Source organism: Equus asinus, chromosome 3, assembly GCF_041296235.1.
Source record: "Equus asinus isolate D_3611 breed Donkey chromosome 3, EquAss-T2T_v2, whole genome shotgun sequence".
In the NCBI taxonomy this organism is placed as follows: domain Eukaryota; kingdom Metazoa; phylum Chordata; class Mammalia; order Perissodactyla; family Equidae; genus Equus; species Equus asinus.
The window spans coordinates 60,714,468-60,736,316 of record NC_091792.1 but is presented as its reverse complement, the minus strand read 5'-3'; the positions used below and the strand labels follow the sequence as shown (position 1 = coordinate 60,736,316).

The following is a 21,849-nucleotide window of genomic DNA, read 5'->3' as shown; positions in this document are numbered from 1 at the left end:
CCATGTTGTCACAAATGGCAAGATTTCATCTTTTTTCTTATGGCTGAGTAGTATCCCATTGTATACCACTTCTTCCTCATCCAGTCATCTGTCAGTGGGCACTTAGGTTGTTTCCCACTGTTGGCTGTTGTGAATATTGCTGCAGTGAACACAGGGGTGCACATATCTTTCAAATTAGTGTTTTCATGTTCTTTGGATAAATACCCAGGAGGGGAAAAGCTGCATCATGTGTTAGTTCCATTTTTAATTTTTTTTAGGAATCTCCATGCTGTTTTCCATAGTGGCTGCACCGATTTGCATTCCCATCAGCAGTGTGTAAGGGTTCTCTTTTCTCCACATCCTCTCCAACACTTGTTATTTCTTGGCTTTTTGATAATAGCCATTCTGACGGGCATGAGGATGGACTTTTAATTGTAAAGCATTGAGAAATTTCTCCTGAAGCTAGTGAGTCACCCTGCATTTCACAGGGAAGTCTTTATATTCTAATTATATCCCTACATGTGGGGATTCTTGGAGGTCTCAAAATCTAATCTTCACAAAGATGAAGCCTGGGAAGCATTTCCCTCAACTGGTGTGCTAAAGAGCATTGAAACAGATGTGCCTTGAGATGCTTCTGTGATCAGATGAGCTGGGAAAGTAGAGCATGCATGCGTCCTGGACTTCTTACTGTCCTCACTACTAACATGTCATATCGTGACCCTAAACTCTTTCACGTACTGATTTTTGAACTGTTCATGTTGACACTTTCTGCTACTGGGAAGAAGACTGAGTCCCCAACAGGATGGTCAAGTCATCTATCTGCAGGCAGGACCTGGAGGAACCTTGGGCCCACTATTGAGACTGGTCAGTCCGGGTTCAAATCCCACCTCTGCTGTTACTAGGCAAGACCTAACTTTCTGAACCACATTAGCATTCCTCTATTGCCTGCCCTCCTGGGCCAACGTCTCTCCCTCTGCCCCTGCTAGGAACACAGACTCACAGAGGAATGGAAGTGGATATTGGGGGGCTTGGAGCTTTGGTCCACAGAAATGCAAGACAGATGCTTGGGGATTCTTTCCACAGTTCCTTCAGTGAGAGGCACTGGGTGCCTAGTGGAGCCCTTATCTCATCTTTCTCTTTGTAATTTGTAATTTCTCTTAGCATAGTAGGGGGTATTAACTCTTGGCAACATGCCGTAAATTTTTTCCTCCAGTCTATCATTGGTTTTTCAACCTCTTCCGTCTTTCTCCCCCCACCCCCCACCTCCCTTCCTTCTTGTTTTTGGTGGTTTTTTTTCTTCCTTGCAGAATATCTTCACTTCTTTGTGATTTTTTTCTTTTAACCTGGGTCACATTCTTTAACTCTCACCTCAAGCCTGAAGCCAGGCTCCTAGATGAACGAAAGTGTTTTCTTTGTGTGTGTGTGTGTGAAGGTGAATATTTCTTTCCAGGACAATTACAGTATTCACCTGGAGAAGAGTTTAAAGGTCTCTCATATTATTCAGCGGCTGTTAAGAAAAGTAGTGTGCTAAATGTTTCATATAGGTTATTCTCATTTCCTTGTTTGTAAAATTACGCACCTCCGGAAAGCGCGGTCAACATGTAGCAGGTAATGGTCTGAGCCGCGGCGTTGGGTTCCTTGGCGCTTGGAGCAGAGCCCCGGACCCACGACAGCTCCAGCTCAGCCTGGCGGGACCGCTTCTGTTCAGCGGCTGCAGAGCTTCCAAAATAGGTGCTGTGATCCTCGCCAGCCTGGATGCTGCTTGCGCTGTGTCTGCCCTCCCCTCGGCAGCCTCCTGTCACAGGCCAAGCCTGACAAAGCCCAGAAGACCGAAGGCGCAGGGGCTGCCAGAAAAACCTCAGGACTGTTTGCTCCTCGTGCCCCAGACTCAGGCGCCAGCCCCGGGGACAGATCCGGGTCTGTCAGGAAATCCACGCATGATCTCTGGTGAACTTTGGATGGGACTCGGGGCTAGGGTTCAGCAAAGGACATATGGACGGGGCTGGGGACTTTGTTCCTGAAGCCCCTTTGGCTCTGGGGGAGGTCTCTGGGCAGGTACTGCCCCTCTTCTTGCCCAGGCCTTGCAGCCCCTCTGCCCTCTATTTTGTAGTGTGGAATAGCTGCCCTGGGCATGGGTAATTTCCACTGTGTTTATGTGTCTTCCTTCCCCCAGTAGATGGCACAGTGATCTAGGACAGCTGAGGATGTGCAGCTGGGTGGAAGGGTGGGCGCTTGTGTACAGCCCAGGTACCATTGCAATTTGTCACATTTAATAGAATTACTTGTTTTGAGTTTTGTACCCCCAGCTAGACCAAAACAACTTTGGGTAGGGATTTTGCCCCAGTTTTGTCTACTTTATCTCTATGTCCAGCACTGCTACAGGGGCAAGTAAAGCAGGCAAATGGCAAATGTTTGGGCTCCAGTGCCACCCATGGAAACAGTGGAAGGCCTGAGATCAGACAGACTCAGACCTGAGGGTGAAGGAGAGGAGGGTCTCTCCAGCATGGGCTCTGACTCAAGGCCCAGCTTTCCGTAGCCAGTGGGACACCCTCCAACGAGGGAAGGCCTGAGGGGCACCTCTGCAGTGGAGGAGAGCCAGGCTCTTCAGCACCGGCCCAGCGGGCTGGCACAACCACGGGAGCGCCCATCAGCTTGAGCTTTCTCTCTAGCAGTTGGAAGACAAATCCAGCTTTCGGGCAATGCCTGGCGGGTGTTGCCAACCATGACCCTGGCCTTTGATTCCTCTCCCTTCTTCCTCCCACTTGCCCCCCTCTTCCTCTTCCGCCTTCTTTCTCTCAGCCCTGACTTGCTTACCCCTGCCTGTGGGTGGGTTCCCCAAGATGGATGGAGAGGTCAGGGGAGAGGTCGGAGTGCTTGCTTTCATTGCGTCAGTTCTCTGTGGGGAAGTCAGGGGTGGGATCCTTCAACCTCCTGGTCCACATTTTTCTTTCAGGCACTTGGACGGGAGTAATCCACCTTAATTCCTAAGAATATCCATACTAAAATGATGCCTAAGAAGTCAGGCTGAGTTTGTTTCACTCTTTAACAAAATTTTTTTTAGTGGGGCACGGATGGAAGTAAGGAGTTAGATCCCCAATCTTGGGGTTAGGGCACAATTTATTTTGTGCTTTTGATTGCTACATTTATCATTAATTAATTTTTCCTATAAGCAGCAGCTTTGAGTCCTCATAACTATACATTGTCAACCTTGCAGCCACTTCATTCCCTGCCTGCAAATCTCAGGCTTGGCCAAGTCTGAGAGTGACATACAATTTACAATTCGGAGCACTGCCTGGTGGTTTGAGAAAAGGTCAGATTCCCAAATCTCCCAGCTCTTTTATCTCTCCCCTCCCCCCAAATAACCCAGCACCAAGGTTTGTCCCTGGTCTTCCCCACTCCCTCCCAACTGCTCCAACCCTCACAATAATCCATCATTGTTATCTCATTTGGTGTTTGCAAAGCACTTTACAGCTATTGTTGTGAGTTTTTCCTCTTATTTGCAAAGTACTTTACAACTATTATTACAAGTCTTTCCTCTGAATGTAGGGTAATGCTGACCCACTTCCGAGAGCTGGATTCCCATTGCCATCTAAGAGTTTGGACCAGTTCCCAAGATGCCCAGCACTGGGGGGTGGGGCTTTCATAAGTCAAGGCCATAGCTGTGCCCTTCCGAGTTAGAAATGAAGCTTAGAAACTGGCTTCAGGCAGCTGCCCCCTTGTCTTCGGGAAGTTCCACCCAGTGCCTTTCTAATGAAGGAATAAGAGGTGGTTGTTAGCAAGGTTCACAGTGCCAGATGTTCGTGCTGATTTGGGGCTCACAGCCTGTCACCTCCCACTTCCCCAGAGTGGGTGCTAAGCAGCATGGTTTGAACTTCGCTCTCTCCTTTCTTCAGTCCAAGGGGGAAACTATATATATATATATATGTCAGATTTAAGAGAGTAAGATAGTCCCTTCCCACATAGTGGACTGGACCTTCTTAAGGTGATCAAAATTTTTCTCTTTGTTTTTATTTACCAGATTTTTAAAAATAGGCAATTATGACATTACAGAATGGCATTTTTTAAAAAAGAAAAGTCCACACAATTTAACTAGCCTCACATAGGCTCCTTCCTGGTGGGCTTAGCTCCCATCACAGTGTATACGGTTTTCTGTGTGCTGCATTTTCCCTTTAACATGCAGGGTAAGCATTTTCCTCTTTTGTTACATTGTCTTTGTAATAACCATTTAAAGTTGTATGACATTTCATTAAGTAGGTTGGATGGGAAGATTTTCTAGCAGAAAATAGGGAAACCTCTGCAGATTTGGAGGTGTAGTGGGTTGTGGGGAGACGTGGTATGTCTGACGGGGCACCTTCAGGAAGCATGGCCTTGACTTCACATCCAGTTTCTTCCTTTGGCTGCTGTTGTAACACCTGACCCTTCAATCTGGGTCGGACTTCTGTACTTCCTATCCTAGACAAGAAGTACCTGCCACCCAGATCCCCAGCTTGTTTAAGGTATGTTGTGAAAACAATTCAGTAATGTTGTTACTCGTTCCGGATCTTCTGGCCCCATTTGCCCAACTAGGTCATTAGCATTCTGAGGATAAGGCTCGCTGTTAGCTCCTGTGACATCAGAGCGCTTAAATAGCAGATGCTCGGTAAATATTTATCGATGACAAATACATGTTTGCCAACCTCTCCTGCCTTTCCCTGGCAGTAAAATAGTTACTTGAGGTGTAACGCATTCTGTGAGGCAAGTGGGAAGGAGTTTCTAAGGCTGACCTTTTGCAATGGCTTCTCAAGGCAGCGTAAGGTCAGAACCAGCAGAGATCTAGGATTGCTGGAGGGGGGGGCTCTTGGATGAGAGTCTGTGCCTGCGTATAAAACAAAATGTGTGAAGAGAAAAGGGAATCTCGCCTCCAAAAAAAGAGGAAAGGATTATGAGACTTTTTCCTGTGGAGCCTTCTTCAGATAAATCAGATCATAGCAAAGAAGCTGGTTTGCTTATCTTTAAAAGGAGGAGTGTGAATCTATATGTGAGAGCTACATATTGAAATATTAATGAATAAAATGATGGAACATCTGGGATTTTATTGAATAATATAGGAACGGGAAAAGAGGTTAGAGGTATACATGCACCAAGATTTTCCACAAATTGTTGGAAGCTGGATGATGATTAAACAAGAGTTCATTTTTATATTCTGTCCACTTTTGAACATGTTTAAATTTGTCCATAATAAAACAAATATGTCGGATACGAGGGTTGCCCTATGTTTGGACTGGAGAGATGATCTGAAAAGTCCTCCATCCCCAGGCATGGTTTGGCCAGGAATGTGGTGTCTTGGTTCAATTTTGAAGCTGTAGTGCCATCTAGTGTTTACTGCAAATATGCAACAAAATGATGACATTGCGAGTGTCCCTCCTAGATCTCAGGTCCTTTTGTGAACTCTGCTGGCTTTTCTGGTCCCCTCATGGGAAGGCCTGGGCTGGGGGAGTGGGGCTGAGCCGCCCCAGGGCAAGGGAGCACAGGGTCGTGGAGGTGGAAGTTGCAGTGATGGTGTTGAGGGTGGCGTGCATGTCATTGCTCACTCCTCGCCTCCTCCAGGCTTGGGGAAGCAAACTGTGGACGGGAGTCACCATTTCATGTACAGCTCTGAAAGCAGGTGACCTTGCTGGAGGGTTCTTAGTGTGACCCAGGTACAAAAATAGCTTCTCTTGTGACCGTTGTGTGCTCAGCTCCTGGCCTAAGCAAACAGCTCCTCACACCTGCACATTGTTGACTTGGTGTGGACACACAGCTACTTGTTTGCAGGTGCAAATGACTATTTGTGTACCCAGAGTTGAGGGGAGGGACCCCCACCATCCACGTTCCCTCAGAACAGGTAGCTGGGCCACAGATCTAGCAGAATGTGCTGGGTCCTGACGTAAGGAGACCTCTTAAAAACCCTCTTCTCCAATTATCTCCCCCCTTTACTACAGAAGAATCCACTGTTGCCTCTGGTAGGAGGACAAGAACAATTTGGACACCAATGTAACAGTGTTTAGAGACAGAAAATTTGGAAAGGTTATACAAATTTTTCAAAATAGGAAACAGTGTACACAGAGTCAGAGAGACTTCTGGAAGTTCTGAGCCAGGCTTTATATAGATCGCAGGGAATAAGACTGGCCCAGCCTATCTCCTCAGGGGCAACTGAAATGGACATGAGTGAAACTGTCCATTGTAAAAATCTGCAGACATGGAAGATGAAGGTTTGGGGGAGGGAGAGGTGTGAGTGAGTGCAGGAGAGACAAACGCCATCATTTGTGACTCTAAGCCACCATTGCTTATAATATGCATCTTTATTTTATGTACCAATAAGCAAGGAAAAATGTCAAACTATGATACAGCATATCATATGAATATATTGAAATGAGAAGAATGAATTGCAGCCTTTTTTGCAGGGCACTTTGAAAATTTCAGAAACTTTCAAAAAACATAGTCCCTTTGGTTCAGTAATTCTACTTCTAGGGGAGTATCTTAAGGAATAACGAGAGATGCTGAGGTTTGAATGAGCATTATTTACAAAACAAGAAAATGAGCGGTTTTTACAAAACAATCAGAAACTGGGTAATGGTTAAGCAAAAGTTCAATGATAATGGTTAAAGGATGGCACATTTATATAATGGGATATTGTACTGAGCTAAAATGAGTTTATGAAGAACTTCTCATGTGAGAAAGTGCTTTGGTATTAAGTGAAAAAACAGGCTCAAAATTCTATAGCTTGACCTCAACTAGGCAAAAATATATGTCAATATAGTATAAAGTCTTGCAAAGGATAGAACAGAACAAAATGTTAATAACACTGGTGATCTTTGAGTTACAGGATTACATATGATTTACATTTTCTTTACACTTTTTGGTGTTTCCTACTTTTCCCAAAGTAAATACTTATTATATTTTTATTCAAAGGGAAAAGGAATCTCCACTTTGAAAGGGAAAAAGAGACAGAAGGTCTGAGTGGTGTTCAGTGTTAGTTGAGAACTGCAGAGTACAGACTCTGAAGGAGAGAGAAGGACTAAAATGCAGACCGCTGGTGGTTGCTGCCCGACTCTTCCTTTTCTCTTGACCAGGGAGAGCCCTGCTGTGTCTGGGATGCCCAGGAATAAAAACGTCCACATCCCATGACAGTCCTGTGAGCCACTCCCCCAGGGGTTGAGGTCAGAGAGCAAGGGAGAGCGAGGCAGCCCAAGGTGCTCCATCATTCATTCCTTGCAAGGAATGGCATAAATGTAGAATTAATCCTCTGTATTATTTCTCACCCAGTAGATATGTTTGACGACTTCTCAGAAGGCAGAGAGTGTGTCAACTGTGGGGCCATGTCCACCCCACTCTGGAGGCGGGACGGGACAGGGCACTATCTGTGCAATGCCTGCGGCCTCTACCACAAGATGAATGGGATCAACCGGCCCCTCATCAAGCCCCAGCGCCGACTGGTAAGCAATTGCCTGGACTGCCCAAGCCCAGCTGCCTGGGGGCAGGGGGTTTCAGGGCTCCCACCTGGGTGGGACATTCCCTGGTTTTGAATTTTGGATTTCAAGTCATCTTTAAAAGAAGGTGCAGGGGCCGGCCCAGTGGCCTAGTGGGTAAGTTTGTGCTCTCTACTTTGGTGGTCTGGGTTTCGCTGGTTCAGATCCTGGATGCGGACCTACACACGGCTCCTCAAGCCATGCTGAGGTGGTCCCCCCCATAGAACTAGAAGGACCTACAACTAGGATATACAACTATGTACTGGGGCTTTGGGGAGGGAAAAAAGAGGAAGATGGGCAACAGATGTTGGCTCAGGGCCAATTTTCCTCACTTTGAAAAATAACTTGCAGGGGCTGGCCTCGTGGCGGAGTGGTTAAGTTCGTGTGCTCTGCTTTGGTGGCCCGGGATTTCGCCAGTTCAGATCCTGGGTGTGGACATGGCACTGCTCATCAGGCCATGCTGAGGCGGCATCCCACATGCCACAGCTAGAAGAACCCACAACTAAAACTACAACTATGTCCCTGGGGGCTTTGGGGAGAAAAAAGAAAAATAAAATCTTAAAAAAAAAAAAGAAGGTGCAGGTTGAGGGGGTGGGTAAGACAACATAGTAATTTCTTACTCCTTTGGATTTACCTTGGGCTACAAGGATGTTCCAGACCATCTAATTCAATCCCTTAATTATGCAGAAGTGAAAAGTGAGGCTCAGAAAGCTAATGGCCTTTGCCCAAAGTCACATAGATACCGACTCTCCCCCTGGGACCAGAGTCCAGACTTCCTGCTTCCCCATCTGGTGTTGTCTTGTACGTCTCCTGTGTTGACATCAGCCCCCTGAGGAAGGTTAACTCTTCCTTTGTGATATTCTGTTAGTTATGCTGTTTTCAGTTGATCAGCTGAAAAAAACCCAAACCCAGGGAGATTAAGCTGTGGTGGGCCTTGTGGCTGAGGAAGAGTTTGGAACTCAGTTTTTGGCTCTCGGTTCCGTGGGCTTTTCTACTGTAATTTGATTTTGACCAACAGGAGCTAGCTTTCACATTTATTAGGGAGGGAGGAACAAAGGGATTACCCTGAAGCTTCTCTTTCTTGAGGTCCCAAGGCCCATCCAGTCTTTGATGACACTTGGAGACAGTAATTCCTCACTCCCTCCCTGTGCCTGGCCCCTGATGCCTGTGTTAATTCTTCTGGGAGAAGTTTTTCTGCTGAGTGCCCACTGCTTGCTGGTCTGTGCGTCTGACCTCGAATGGCTAGTAATGCCGCAAACGCCACAGTTAGGACTGGAATTCACTCTTCTTCTCCTGCAGCAGAAGTCCGTGTCCTCATTCACCTCCCGGAGTGGCTTGGGTAGAGGGGAATCTGGCTGTGGTGGCTCTGAGATTCTTACCCAGGGCTGTGGTGGCCTCCCCCTGCCACCCGTGGGGGGAGGGGGAGAGGGACAGGGGGAGGGCCCCCCCTGCCTTGCTCCGCTCCTGCGGAGCAGAAGCAGCACCGCCTTTTACTTGGACTGAAGGCTCTGTCTCCTTGTTGCAGTCCGCCTCCCGCCGAGTGGGCCTCTCCTGTGCCAACTGCCAGACCACCACCACCACGCTGTGGCGCCGCAACGCCGAGGGTGAGCCCGTGTGCAACGCCTGCGGCCTCTACATGAAGCTCCACGGCGTAAGTAGCCCCAGCCCCAGGGGGGGCCGCGCCCCTACCCGCGCCCACGCCCTTTCATTCCTGCTGCTGAGCTGTCCCTTGTCGTCTTCCTTCAGACTGTCATTCATGTTTCCCTTCTTAACGGAGATGCATAGTAGATTTGGAAGAGACCTTAGGGACTGTGTGAGTCCGTTTGGGCTGCTGTGACAGAATACCACAGACTGGGTGGCTTGTAAACAACAGACTTTATTTCCACAGTTCTAGAGGCTGGAAGGCCGAGATCAGGGTGCCAGCATGGTCGAGTGAGGGCCCTCTTCTGGTCAGCAGACTTCTGGTTGTATCCGCAACATGGCAGAAGGGGCAGGGGAGCTCTGTCAGCCCTCTGTTACAGGAGCGTCAATCCCAATCCTGAGGGCTCCACCCTCATGACCTCATCACCTCCCAAAGGCCCCACCTCCTAATACCATCACCTTGCACGGCTATGGTTCGGAACATAGGAATTTAGGGGGGAGCAACATTCAGACCATAGTGGAGACATTGCTGGTCTTGAACATCTTTAAGATTGTGTAAGTCTAATTCCCATGTTATAGACAAGGACACTCAGAAATATTCTCTATATTTAGTAGTATGATATATAGCAAAGGTAACAATTCGATGGATAAAGGATAATTTGTTTAAGAATAATTATATTGACATAATCTGAAAGACAGAAATAAACTTGGTGAATTAAAGATATGAAATGCAAAACATCTTTAGGGACAATAAAAATACTAGAAAAAAAATGTAGAAGAGAAGTATTTACCCAAACTTGGGGATGGGAGAACTTCTTAAGAAAATTTTCAAAACTCTTAAGTCATAAAAGAAAAGTTAGAAATATTTGATTTTATAATATTTAATATTAGTGTGTGGAAAAAGATACCTAAGGAAACTAAAAACCAGTACATACACAGCTATCAGAAAATATTTCCAGAGGCTGGCCAGTGGCGCAGCGGTTAAGTTCACATGTTCTGCTTCTTGGAGGCCCGGGATTCCCCGGCCCGGATCCCGGGTACAGACATGGCACTGCTTGGCAAAAGCCATGTGGTGGTAGGCGTGCCACATATAAAGTAGAGGAAAATGGGCATGGATGTTATCTCAGGGCCAGTCTTCCTCAGCAAAAAGAGGAGGATTGGCAGTAGTTAGCTCAGGGCTAATCTTCCTCAAAAAAAAAGAAAAAGAAAAAGAAAATATTTCCAGAATACAGAGAGCTTTTACAAAGCTCTTTCTGTTCTAATTTGGAATAAGGAAAAAACAGTTGGTACAGAACAGTGTACATAGTATGGTGCCCTTTTTATAAGGAAAGAAGGAGAACATAATTTATATATAGTTGCTTATACTGTGTACTTAGAGCACGTCTGCAAGGATACATGAGAAATGGGTAGCATGGGTTCCCTCTGGGAAAGGAACAGTGGAGGTGGAGGGACACTTTTTTCACCATGTACCCCCTTTGTACCTTTTAGATGGTCCGTGTGCATATCTTACTTGTTCAAATATAAGTTAAACTGAAACAAACCAAGCAAAACAAAAACAAAGAGATCCTATAGAATGATAAGAAAATGACAATCTTCCCCTTATTTCCTGGAATGGGCAAAAGATTTGAACAGACAACTCACAGGAGAAGCCAAGATAGCCACTGAACATGTGCAGAGATGCTGGACCTCACTAAAAATCAAGGAAATGTAAATTAAAACAACCTTGAGATTCCCTGTTTCGCCCATGTGTTTGGCATAAATTAAAATGTGTCATAATAGCAGTGCTGGTATGGATTTGGGCAAATAGATACCTTCAGGTATTGTTGATTCGTATGTGAATTACTGCAAATATTCTTTCAGGAAATTAACCTAGCGCTACTTATTAAGGTTAAAAACACATGTGTCTTTTGATTTAGTAGCTCTATTGTTGGGAAACTAGCCTAAAAAATAATAAAAGAATCAGTACACAATGATGTTTGAACTGTTTATTGCTGCAGTGTTTTTAGTGGCAAAAGTTAGAAACTATCTTAAAGCCTGGTACAGGAATGGTTGACTAAATTATGGCACATCCTATAATGTGGAATATTGCACAGAAATTAAAAAATAGTAAGTTAGAGCCCTATATCTTGACCTGGAGTAATGCAAAAGCACACTGCAAAGTAATATACATAGTATGACCCCATACCATGGGAGTAAGGGTGCATTAAACACACAGAGATATAGATGGCTGGATGGACAGATGGATGGATGAATACACACAGACATATGTATATGTGCACACGTTTGGGAATTTTAAAAAATGGCAGAGACAACAGGCTGTTAACTCCAGTTGCCTCATGGGGACAGGACTGATGGTAGTGGGTTGGGAGGGGTTGTTATTAATATCATGCATCTTTTCATGTTTTCTTGTTATAATGAACAAGAAAAATGGCTAAAAATATAGTTAAGAATATTCATAAGGAAATACACTTCTTTCTGCAAGAAGTGTATACAAGAATGTTTGTTGAATCACTGTAATAGTGAAAATGGAAAAAAAACCTTCATGAGGAAAATGGTTAAAGAAACTATTGTTCTTCACTAGAGGAATGGTGAAAGAGACCAATAGAGGCATATTATGCAGGTATTAAAAAGATGGTGTCCTTAAAAAATTTGAAATAGAATTATCATATGATTCAGCGGCCCTAATTCTGGGTATATATCCAAAAAGAATTGAAAGCAGAGTCTTGAACAGATATTTGTATATCCATGTTCATAGCAGCATTATTCACAATAACCAAAAGGCAGACGCAACCCAAATGTCCATTGATGGATGGATGGGAAAGCAGAATGTGGTATATCCGTACAATATTACTCAACCTATAAAAGGAAGGAAATTCTGACACGTGCTACAACATGGATAAACCTTGAAGACATTATGCTAAGTGAAAGAGTCAGTTACAAAAGGACAAATACTGTATGATTCCACAACTACCTAACATAGTCAAATTCATAGAGACAGAAAGGAGAATAGTGATTGTCAGGGAGTTGGGGGAGGAGAGAGTGAGGATTAGTGTTTAATGGGGACAGAGTTTCAGTTCCGCAAGATGAGAAGTGTTCTAGAGATGGATCGTGGTGGTAGGTGCACAACAGTGTGAATCTGCTTAACATTCCTGAACTGTATGCTTAAAAATGGTTAGGATGGTAAATTTTATATTATGTGTATTTTACCACAATTTTTAAGAAAAGGTGGGAATAGACATGACGGCAAGATTCTTCTGAAGTCAGGATGGGCTCCAAGAGGGCCCCTCGTGAGTGGGGAAAGGGGAGGTTGGGGGAGGGGAGGACACTTGCCTCCAAAGGTGGGAATGCTGTCTCATCTAACTCTCAGTTGACTGGAAGGCAAGTTCAAGTTCACGTACACTTCTCTCTTAACAATTCCATGTTCCTATCTCCGAAGTGGTAATTGCTTTTCTTTCAGTATTTGCAGGTGTGGCCTTTATTAGTCCCATATGGGAAACAAGCATAGACCAGAGGCTAAAAGATTTGGTTGGCCAGGCCTAAAAGAAACCAGATGTGGGGAAGGCAGCATATTTAACAACAGTAGAAGAGGACCCTGCAGTCCTGCTCCCCAGACACTTATTTCGCCATCTGTAAATGGCTCAAGAGCATCACGCTCAACAGTCACCACTTGTTTATGAGAAGTCAGATGTGATTAATGTATTGTCCACGGACAGTTTATCTCAAGACCTGGCCACAGGGCAGTCTCTCCAGCATAATCTCTTGCTGCTCCCACTGCCCTTGGAAACACCATTGTTTGCTCTAGCCAGACTCCACGCAGGGTAGAGCTGCTCTAAAGACAGCGACTTTATGTCTTGACTCAGTGGGACTGTCTCGGTTTATGCCTGTTTTCTTGGCATAATTAGTAGTAGTGCCCCCTTTTCACTTTCACAGTGTCCTGGTGTGGCTGATAAAGTAAAGACTTTGTCACATACTGTTCTTGCTGCCTGAAACGCCTGCCCCGTGTCTGCTTGACGACCTCCCACAGCTCAGGCATCACCTCCTTGGCAGAGTCTTCCTTGATGAGCTCATGGGCCACTTCCCCTCTTCCCCAGTCCAGGACAGTCTAAAGTTTCTTCTCTGTTCTCCCACTTCACCCATGAGTCTGGTTGTTCTCTATTTGTCTGTCTTTCCCACTAAACGGTGAAACTCTGGAGGGAAGGAACTGTGTCTTTAAGGCTGTTTCTCCAGGATCTAGCATAATACCCAGCTTGTAATACAGGTGCTCTATGCATTTTTTTTATTAGAATTGATTTCTTTCTCAGCAGGAGTTCCAGGGGCTGATTCACTTAGTCTCAGCCCCAAGGTTCTTAGAGGAAGTGCTTAGATGTTGCCTTCTCACAGTGTTTGAGTGTGTGTGTATTTAAATATTGTAACAGATCGTGTACAAATGGAAAACCATTTATATTCACTTGTGACCTCCTAGGTCCCCAGGCCTCTTGCGATGCGGAAAGAGGGGATTCAAACCAGAAAACGGAAGCCAAAGAACCTTAATAAATCTAAGACACCAGCAGGTGAGGAAAAGATCTGTGTGTAATTATAGGAATAACTCAGTAGTCCTCAGTGTGTGTGTGAGGATTGTGTATTAGTGAGGCGGGCCAGCCCAGGCTGCCGAAGGGTAACGATAGCATCTTTCATCCTGGCTTTTCAGGACAGAATGAATAACCTAGTAAAAAAGTAACATCGCCATGGAACATACTGGGAGCTTTTGAAGCAGGCTCCACTCAAGTTTGTGGCCTGATTATTGCCAGTTGCAAAGTCTGCAGTGGGCCAGCTGGACTAGTCAAGGGCCTAAAGGAGAAAGGAACAGTACTCGGTCCCTCCATCTTAAGTGCTGTGGCCACTTAAGAACTCAATGCTTTTCAATTCTCTTTGGGCTAACTGGGATGGATCGAGGAGGACAGGGTCCCAGAGTCACGTTCACACAGATTGATTTGCAAGCCATCGTACTACTGACATCATGTCGTACTTTGTACTTTAGAAAGCTCCTTCACAAATGCTATCTCAGTGATCCTTGAAGCCCCCCCAGGAGACCCTATTTATTATCCCCATTTTACTAATGAGCAAACTGAGGCTCAGAGAGGGCAGTGACTTAACCAGAGCCATACAGCTGGGAATGGGTAGGTTTAGAATTAAAACCCAGGTTTTTACACTTCAGGGTCCATGTTCTGTCCAATATACCACTCTGCCTTCTCAATTTCTAGATTAAGAATGAGGATGGCTTACATCCCCTATCAAGAGTGCACCCTCCTCAGTACTGCTACCAAATTACAGATTTCACTGGGAAATGCTGCAGTCACAGAGAAAATAAATCGGCTGATCTGATGGAAAGTTTACCCTCTAATCAAAGGCACAGCAAAGTCAGATAAATTTCCCCTTTCCAAGAATTACCAAGAACATGACCAAAGTTCTCCTTTTCTAGATTCAACAATGGCTGACCCCTTTTGGCAGTCATGTCTTATCAGAATTTTCTGTGTCTCACAGCCGTGGTCCTCAGCCTTTCTTGCTGCTTCCACACTGTGTATCAGTGTAGCACACTCCCCTGGGTACTTCCTCTCCTTATCTGCCACAGTCACCGGGAAAGCCAGCATTTGGTGCAGGTGTACAATCCCCTGTCTGAAATTGCAAGTCCAGGGAGCTAGATTTGGCAGCAAAACCTAATCTAAACAGACATAGGCTATTTATAGTCTTTATCCCATATGTGAATATTCACATGTTTTGCTGTGGAACTATTAATATATTTAATAATGGGGTGTTGTCCCAGACCCCGCTGGAGGTATTCTATCATGTAGAGAATTTGCCCCTTTTAAAATTCAAAAAGTTTTCAATCCTGAAACCCATGTGGCCTCACGGGTTTGGGATAAGGGGTGGTCAGCCTGTCATTTGAAAAAGTTCCCTTGAAATTCCGAGACTTCTGCCCCATTTTGAGAACCATTGCCCTGCATTGGTCCTCTCCCCAGCAAATGTAAATAAAGCCATTAGTACTGACCTACCCTGGCTGTCTCAAAGGACTGCCATCTGTTTGTCTCTGCCCCTGGTCTGGGTGTCCTGACTCTGCCTTGTTCCAGGTCCCTCGGGCAGTGAGAGCCTTCCTCCCACCAGCAGCGCGTCCAACAACTCCAGTAACGTGGCTACCAGCAGCAGTGAAGAGATGCGCCCCATTAAGACAGAGCCCGGGCTGTCGTCCCACTATGGGCACAGCAGCTCTATGTCCCAGGTATGCCCCTGGGTGGGGAGGCAGGACTGCCCACAGGGAAGTAGACTCCAGAGGACCAGATGGCCAGGCCAGCACTGGAGGCACCAGCAGGTGGCCAGTGGGAGACACTTGGTGCCCTCAGAGCCCCACCAGGGCTAGGGGCTATCTGCACAAGGATGTATTTCAGCACATCTGATCAAGCTACCGTGATTTGGACACATAACTGTGATACACAAATGTTTAGCAGCTCCTTTATGCCAGGACCTTTGGAGACAAGGAGAGGGGAGTCCAGGGCTGGCACACAGGATGACACACAATTACAACCTGAATCAGACTGCGTGCATTGGGGGAGGGTGGTACAACTGTAGGGGGCTGTAGGAGGCAGAGCGGGGGCTTCCTAGGCTAGTCTGTCTCCTAAGTGAGGGGTAGCGTGACCTTGGCCTTGAAGGATGAGTAGATTTTAACAAGAGGAAGGAGAGGAGGAGGACCCTCTTGGTGTGGGCAAACTGCGTAGGACAGGGTGGGTGGGTTGGGATTGGTGAGGAGGTCCCCAGCAGGATGCCATTTTAATGACTGTCGGCTGCAGGTTCAGCTTCATACATGTGTCCAGATGGGCCAGCAGTGCCCTCATTTCCCTCTTTTGGATGTGATGGCATCCCTGCTCCTCCCCGCCCTTCCCACTATGGTTCCCCTCATTTGGGATCAGGATGCTCCCAAGCCTAGTCTCCCATGAACTCTGATCTCTTGCCCACCTGTATTTGAGGGAGGTGGTGTCCTAATGAGCTTTCTACTGTTAGGGTGAAAAGAAGCCGGTGCCATAGAACCAGGAGAGCCAGGAGTGCCTTCTGGGCAGGAAGGATGGTTTCTGCTTGAAAGTGGAGATCTGATGGTGATAAGATTGTAGAAAATGTCTGATGTAACTATCAGAGCCTTCTGAGAAGGTGGAGCATTCACCAACCTGCTGGGTCATAGTGCTCAGAAGCAGCTGATGAAGCACACAGACCCTCTGCTTCCCATAGCCCAGGGCTTAGGAACAAGAGAGAGAAGTGCTGCTTGGTCCCTTGTCCTTTGGCCTTCTCCTCTCATCCCTTTCCTCTGGGTGGGAGCCAGCCTGGGGACATCTGCGTTTTGGGGCTCCCCTCTCCAGCCCAGCCCTCTCCTCCAGAGCCCTTAGGATGATTCCATTGACCTCATCTTGCGCTTTTTGCTTTCAGACGTTCTCGGTCAGTGCGATGTCTGGCCACGGGCCCTCCATCCACCCGGTCCTCTCAGCCCTGAAGCTCTCCCCACAAGGCTACGCGTCTTCTGTCAGCCAGTCACCGCAGGCCAGCTCCAAGCAGGACCCTTGGAACAGCCTGGCCTTGGCTGACAGTCATGGGGACATAATCACCGCGTAATGACACCTCCTTCCCTCCTCAGATTCCTGCACAGACTTGGGACTTGGAGGAGAGCAGAGACGAGGCTCGGGGCTCCCGGGGGCCGGCCTGCTCTGTCTGGGAATGACTCCACAAGAACAACTGGGAAGAAACTTGAAGTCGACGATTTGGTTAGGGGAGGTGGGTGTTGGATTTTATTGGAGACCTTTCAAGGTGGGGAACTGGAAAGAGCCCAGACTCTGATCCAGAAGAGCCCACCCTTCACTACGAGCACACATAAGTCCCTTCCGTGGAGTTAGAGATTTCTTTCTTGTTTTCCGCCCTGTCCTGCCCCGCCCCACCCCACCCCCGACAAGAGAGGAGATGTCCTCCTCTTTCCATGGTGTTCCCAGCACAGGGAGCTGAGGGCGGGGGGGAGGGGGCAGGGCGCTGGGACCCCTGCTCCAGCCTGAACCAGGGCATCTGACTGAGGAGCATTTGGATGTGACAGGCCCCATCCCAGGCAGCTCCTGCCCTTGCCGAACACTCCCCTCCAGGCTCGGCACCCCCTGCATCCCTCAATACCGAATCTTGACTCCAAAAACACTGGGTGTAGCGCTGACGTTACTGACTGCTTTGTGGGGAGATGGAGGAGAGGGCCGCTTCACCTGCCACACGGTATGACTTCGACAAAATGGCACCTTGGCAACTTCGCCTTCCCTCAAGTTCCTTTCCCTGGCTAATGGCCTCATCCTTTGCTCCTTCTCTGCACCACCAAGGCCTCTGAAAATAAAAATCCCTTCCAGTGCTCTGAATGATTCAGCTCTGCCTTCAGCTTGAACATTTCTCCCTCAGCAAAACGAGAGTTCAGCAGTTTAGCCAAACATCAGCCCCTACAAGTCTGCCTCTCAGAATCCTTCATCTACCCCATCACATACACGGGGTTCTGAATAAGAACAAAAAAGCTTCTGCTGCTACAGCAAGTTTGACGAACACTCATCTAAGACTTGAGATCCTTCTGGAGAGGATGTCTGGTGGACACTGGCCCCGGGGCTGGGGCCAGGACTGTGGGGTGGCAGGGGGTCTTCCATGCATTCTGCTTGCTTGCACTTGGATCTTGCTGACGCTGCTGTTCTGCAGAGATGTGCCTCTTGGTCAGATAGCAGGCCAAGTCCGTCCAAGGAGCACGTAGTGCCCGCACCTGTGTCCTTTCTCCAGCAGAAGTCTTTTGTCCAGGGGGTGAAGAGCCAAGGATTTTGTAACATAAATTCAAGGCAAACAAACACAACAAAACAAAACTCATGGAAAGAGAGACGACAACCGATAAGAGAAGACAACTGAGGCTGGGCCCTGAGGGCTGTCCAGCTCCATGCTGTTCTAGAGTTGGCCTTCTCTCCACGTTGCTGTTTCTGCCCATGATGCTGGGGCTCACAAAGACTCCTCTTTCTGTGTCCTCTTTCTCAACAGAGCTGTAGCTGACTGTGGCCTTTCTGTGTCCTACCCCCAACACCCAGTCCCCCACCCAAAAATCCTAGTGGCTGTAGCAGAGAATATCTTTAAACCAAGATTCTGTTTTAATCATTATTTACATTGCTTTCTTCCATGAAGGGCACCCTCATATACCTTCCCTGACCCACAAACCTGTTAACATTGTCTTAAGGTGAAATGGCTGTAAAATCAGTATTTAACTAATAAATTTATCTGTACTCCTTTCTCCCTCTTCTCCTGCCTCGGAGGTCTTCACTGGAGGCTCACTGCTGCCCTTTGCAAGGTGATCTTGAGCCACAGGGCCCCTTCGCTGATCCGCTCACAGGCTGCGTCTAAAATCATCTTCTCCCTTCCTTCATTTTTGGCAGTTGGGCAAGACTTCCTCTGTGTGGTGGTGGCTAGTGAAAAGAACCCTCAGCCCAGCCCTGCTACTGACTAGTTTGTGACTTTGACAGATAACCTCTAGGAGAGGGTTGGACTAGCCGTTAACTAAAGCTCCTGCATCCTAACAGTTGTCACCCAATGAAGGAGAGCCATTTTTGAGCTCCCCTGAGGGACACCAGGGGCTGGAGCATGAGGCAGAGCTGCAGAGCAGTGATCTCTCCAGTCCACCTGATTTAAGGTGCATGCTGAGCCAGCCCTGATGGCCTGGTGGTTAAAGTTCAGTGCGCTCCACTTCAGCAGCCTGGGTTCAGTTCCCTGGGCACGGAACCACACCACTCATCTGTCAGCAGCCAAGCTGTGGCAGCAGCTCACATAGAACTAGAAGGGCTTACAATTAGAATATACAACTAGGTTACTGGGGCTTTGGGGAGGAAAAAAAAAGAGAGAACCATTCCCAGAGGAAAAAAAAAAGAATACACTTAAAAAAAAAAAGGAAGGATGTGTGCTGGAGGGTCACCATGAGCTGTTCTTGCCATCCTCCACTTCTTTATGGTTTGATCCAGGCAAGTGATGCTCCACACCAACAGAAGGGGCAGAGCAAAGCTGCTTCTCCTTTATGCCTTTGGTCTTCACCTTCTTCGGCTACAAAATTCCTTAATTGCATCATCTTAAAAGTGGGGTGGGGGTGGGAAGCAGTGGTCCTAGGCCACCCTCTGACTCGGAACCTGTAGAATGGGACCCAGACAAGCAAATCCACCCTCACTCAGAACTCTTCATGTTGGCTTCCTGCTTCTCTCAAATGGCTTATGCCAAACCTATTGGGCAACTGGTGGCCTATGACCTTTCATAGCACCCCCGTTATTACTAAGCAGGTAAGAATAAAAACTATAATAACCATTCTTCTATGTAAAATCAGAAAAGCTTTTAAACGTGCTAAGGGATACCCAAACCTATTAAATGTAGCTACCATCCAGAAGATGAGTAGCAGATAACTCCAGCAACTAAGAGGAACGAGAGAGATCTAAAAACAAAAATAAAACCTACCAGGATTTACGTTGGCCTTGGGAAGTACGTGTTTTCTGATGATAAAGTCTTTGTTGAAAACATTTTTGCCACTTCCCTTTAGGAATGGCTTTCAGAACAAAATTATATACAATACCAGAAGATCGACCTCCTTCCTTATACAGTCGTAACCTGTGCTTCACGCCAGTTGGTATCATCTAGCTTGATTCACCTCCTTTCTCACCAAACATGGTTGCCTTCCCAAATCAAATGTATCCTCAGAGGAGGCCGAGTAGTGCCAATCGGGATATTCTAAAGGATGCAGTTCCCAGATGGTTGGGAAGTGGGTGGGGGCTAGCAATGATGGTATCATTAGAGTAAATGTCTGGCTTAGTGTCGTGAGTGAAGCTGCCAGTGTGCATCTGTCCAGGTTAAGAAATCACTCACATTCCCTCAGAACAGTCTCATCTCTTGCTATGACAAAACCTGAAGCACAGATCAAATCATTTTAACAGTTGGGGAGCATTAATCTTAATATCTGACTTTTGAATGCCTTTAGGGGGTGAGTAGTAGCAGGTTTAGCTGTGATTATGTTTGGCTTGGGCTGACAGTAGTGAAAATAAGGTTGTATTCACTGAATGTGCACCAAATAGAGCAGGGGTGGAGGTTATTTGAATGAACCCCCCCTCCCCGAACTTGACATACTTACTTGGATATTGGGTGCATGAGAAACAGCCATTTGGAAAGCTGATTGTGGAGTGGAGGTGGTTGGTTTTTGGTTTTTTAATCATTTCCTGACATTGGAAAGTGTGCTTCAGATTGCATCCTTGCCTTGTGTGAAGCTAGAACACAAAAATGCCATCCTATCACAACGCGAATAATGTCTCATCCCTTAACCAAGGACCAGTCTCAAAGCTTCAAGGCTTAGCCTGGGGAGTGGAATCCGGGAATCTGTGCTCCCGAGGTCTCTCTGCCCCTGGACACTGTTGCCTTCATTTCAGTTCCTGAGGCCTCTGCTCTGGAGCCTTCTGGGGAGTGCTGCTGTTCTGGACCACTCTGGCTCTGGCGTGATTTTTATCTCCCCTCCAGTAGCTGTGGCAGTGGCATTTGCAAAATATTCAGTGCCAAGGAGAACTAAATAATCCAAGTGGACAAGACATTAAAACAGACCTAGTTTTTCCAAGTCCAGTTTTCTTTTGGTCTGTGCATTGTTAGCTCACTCTTCTGGCTGAAGCCTTGGGAGATGGTGGTTTTAGTTTTACAGAGAGTGGGGACCACACAGCTGTGCCCTGTGTTAACAAGAACAGAGCAATCAGAAAAAGCCTGTGAGGCACCTGCTCTTAGGCCCGGGCTGTAGAAATGGTTGTAGGCCCTATGTGGGGAGGTCTTCAGACAGACTCAGAGAGTGACAAATGAAACCCCTCGTCACACTCCCCTCACATACACTCCATCCCCTCCCTGCTCTCCAATGGTTGCCTTCTGTCCGGAGCTGTGGTGGCCCCTTCACCTGAGAAACAATCGTGTGACCCTGCACTGGGTTTATAAGAGGTTTTTAACTTGGTGCACCTGAAATTCTAATCACTGGGAAGTTGCAGTTTCCTAATCAGTGACTCTGATTGCAAGGAGTTAATTCAGAAGCAGCTCAATACTAGTAAACAATACCCGTAGACAATACTAGTAGACCCCTCTTACAAAGAAGATACCCTCGTCTCTTGTGCTGCCTCTACTTTAAGATGGATTTGCTCAAATGAAATGGGTTGGAATTAGAGATGTAAAAACCTTAGATTTATCCTTCCTCCTCTGTCCTTGTCGTTTAGAACTCAAGAAAATAAAAAATTGAAAATAACCATTATTTCTAGAGTCTTTGATTATCTGAGACTTTTGAGCTGGGATGGGGGAAAGATGTGATGAGAAAACACTCAAATAACAGAATCCTAAATAGGCCCAGGCCTCTGCTGAACAAAGCGATGGGTGATGCCATTTCATGTGCTTTTCACTGTGTTGTTCAAAGACTGCCCCAGGCATAAACACTTTCAGGACGTCAACCTGTTTTCCCCGACTCTCTGACGTGGTTACAGTAGCTCATGGTGCAGCGTTCCTTAAGGTGGCTTCCAGCCTCACCACAGCCAGGTGCCGTTTACCCCACCCACCCCTGCCACAGTTCTCATGTTTTCAAACTGTTTTATCTACATAATTATTTGGGCTTTTCCTGATTTCTCATAGATCAAAAAAAAAACACATGTAAATTACACCTCAATTTTAAAAAGAACAAAAAACCATG

At 46.7% G+C, this 21,849-nt stretch overlaps 1 protein-coding gene across 7 annotated transcripts in view; it reads left to right on the top strand.

The window, feature by feature from the left end:
* Window positions 1-21,427, top strand: part of GATA4 (GATA binding protein 4) — an 80,717-nt gene extending 59,290 nt beyond the window's left edge. For 6 of the 7 annotated variants that reach the window (XM_044766927.2, XM_070505085.1, XM_070505084.1 and 3 more), the window contains 5 exons: window positions 7,264-7,433; window positions 8,992-9,117; window positions 13,570-13,657; window positions 15,212-15,360; window positions 16,554-21,427. In XM_044766927.2, coding sequence (XP_044622862.1) covers window positions 7,264-7,433; window positions 8,992-9,117; window positions 13,570-13,657; window positions 15,212-15,360; window positions 16,554-16,736 — 716 coding nt within the window. In that variant the 3' untranslated portion in view covers window positions 16,737-21,427. The remainder of the gene's footprint in view (window positions 1-7,263; window positions 7,434-8,991; window positions 9,118-13,569; window positions 13,658-15,211; window positions 15,361-16,553) is intronic. The other variant, XM_044766930.2, reaches the window with a different exon arrangement.
* Window positions 21,428-21,849: the final 422 nt, after the last annotated feature.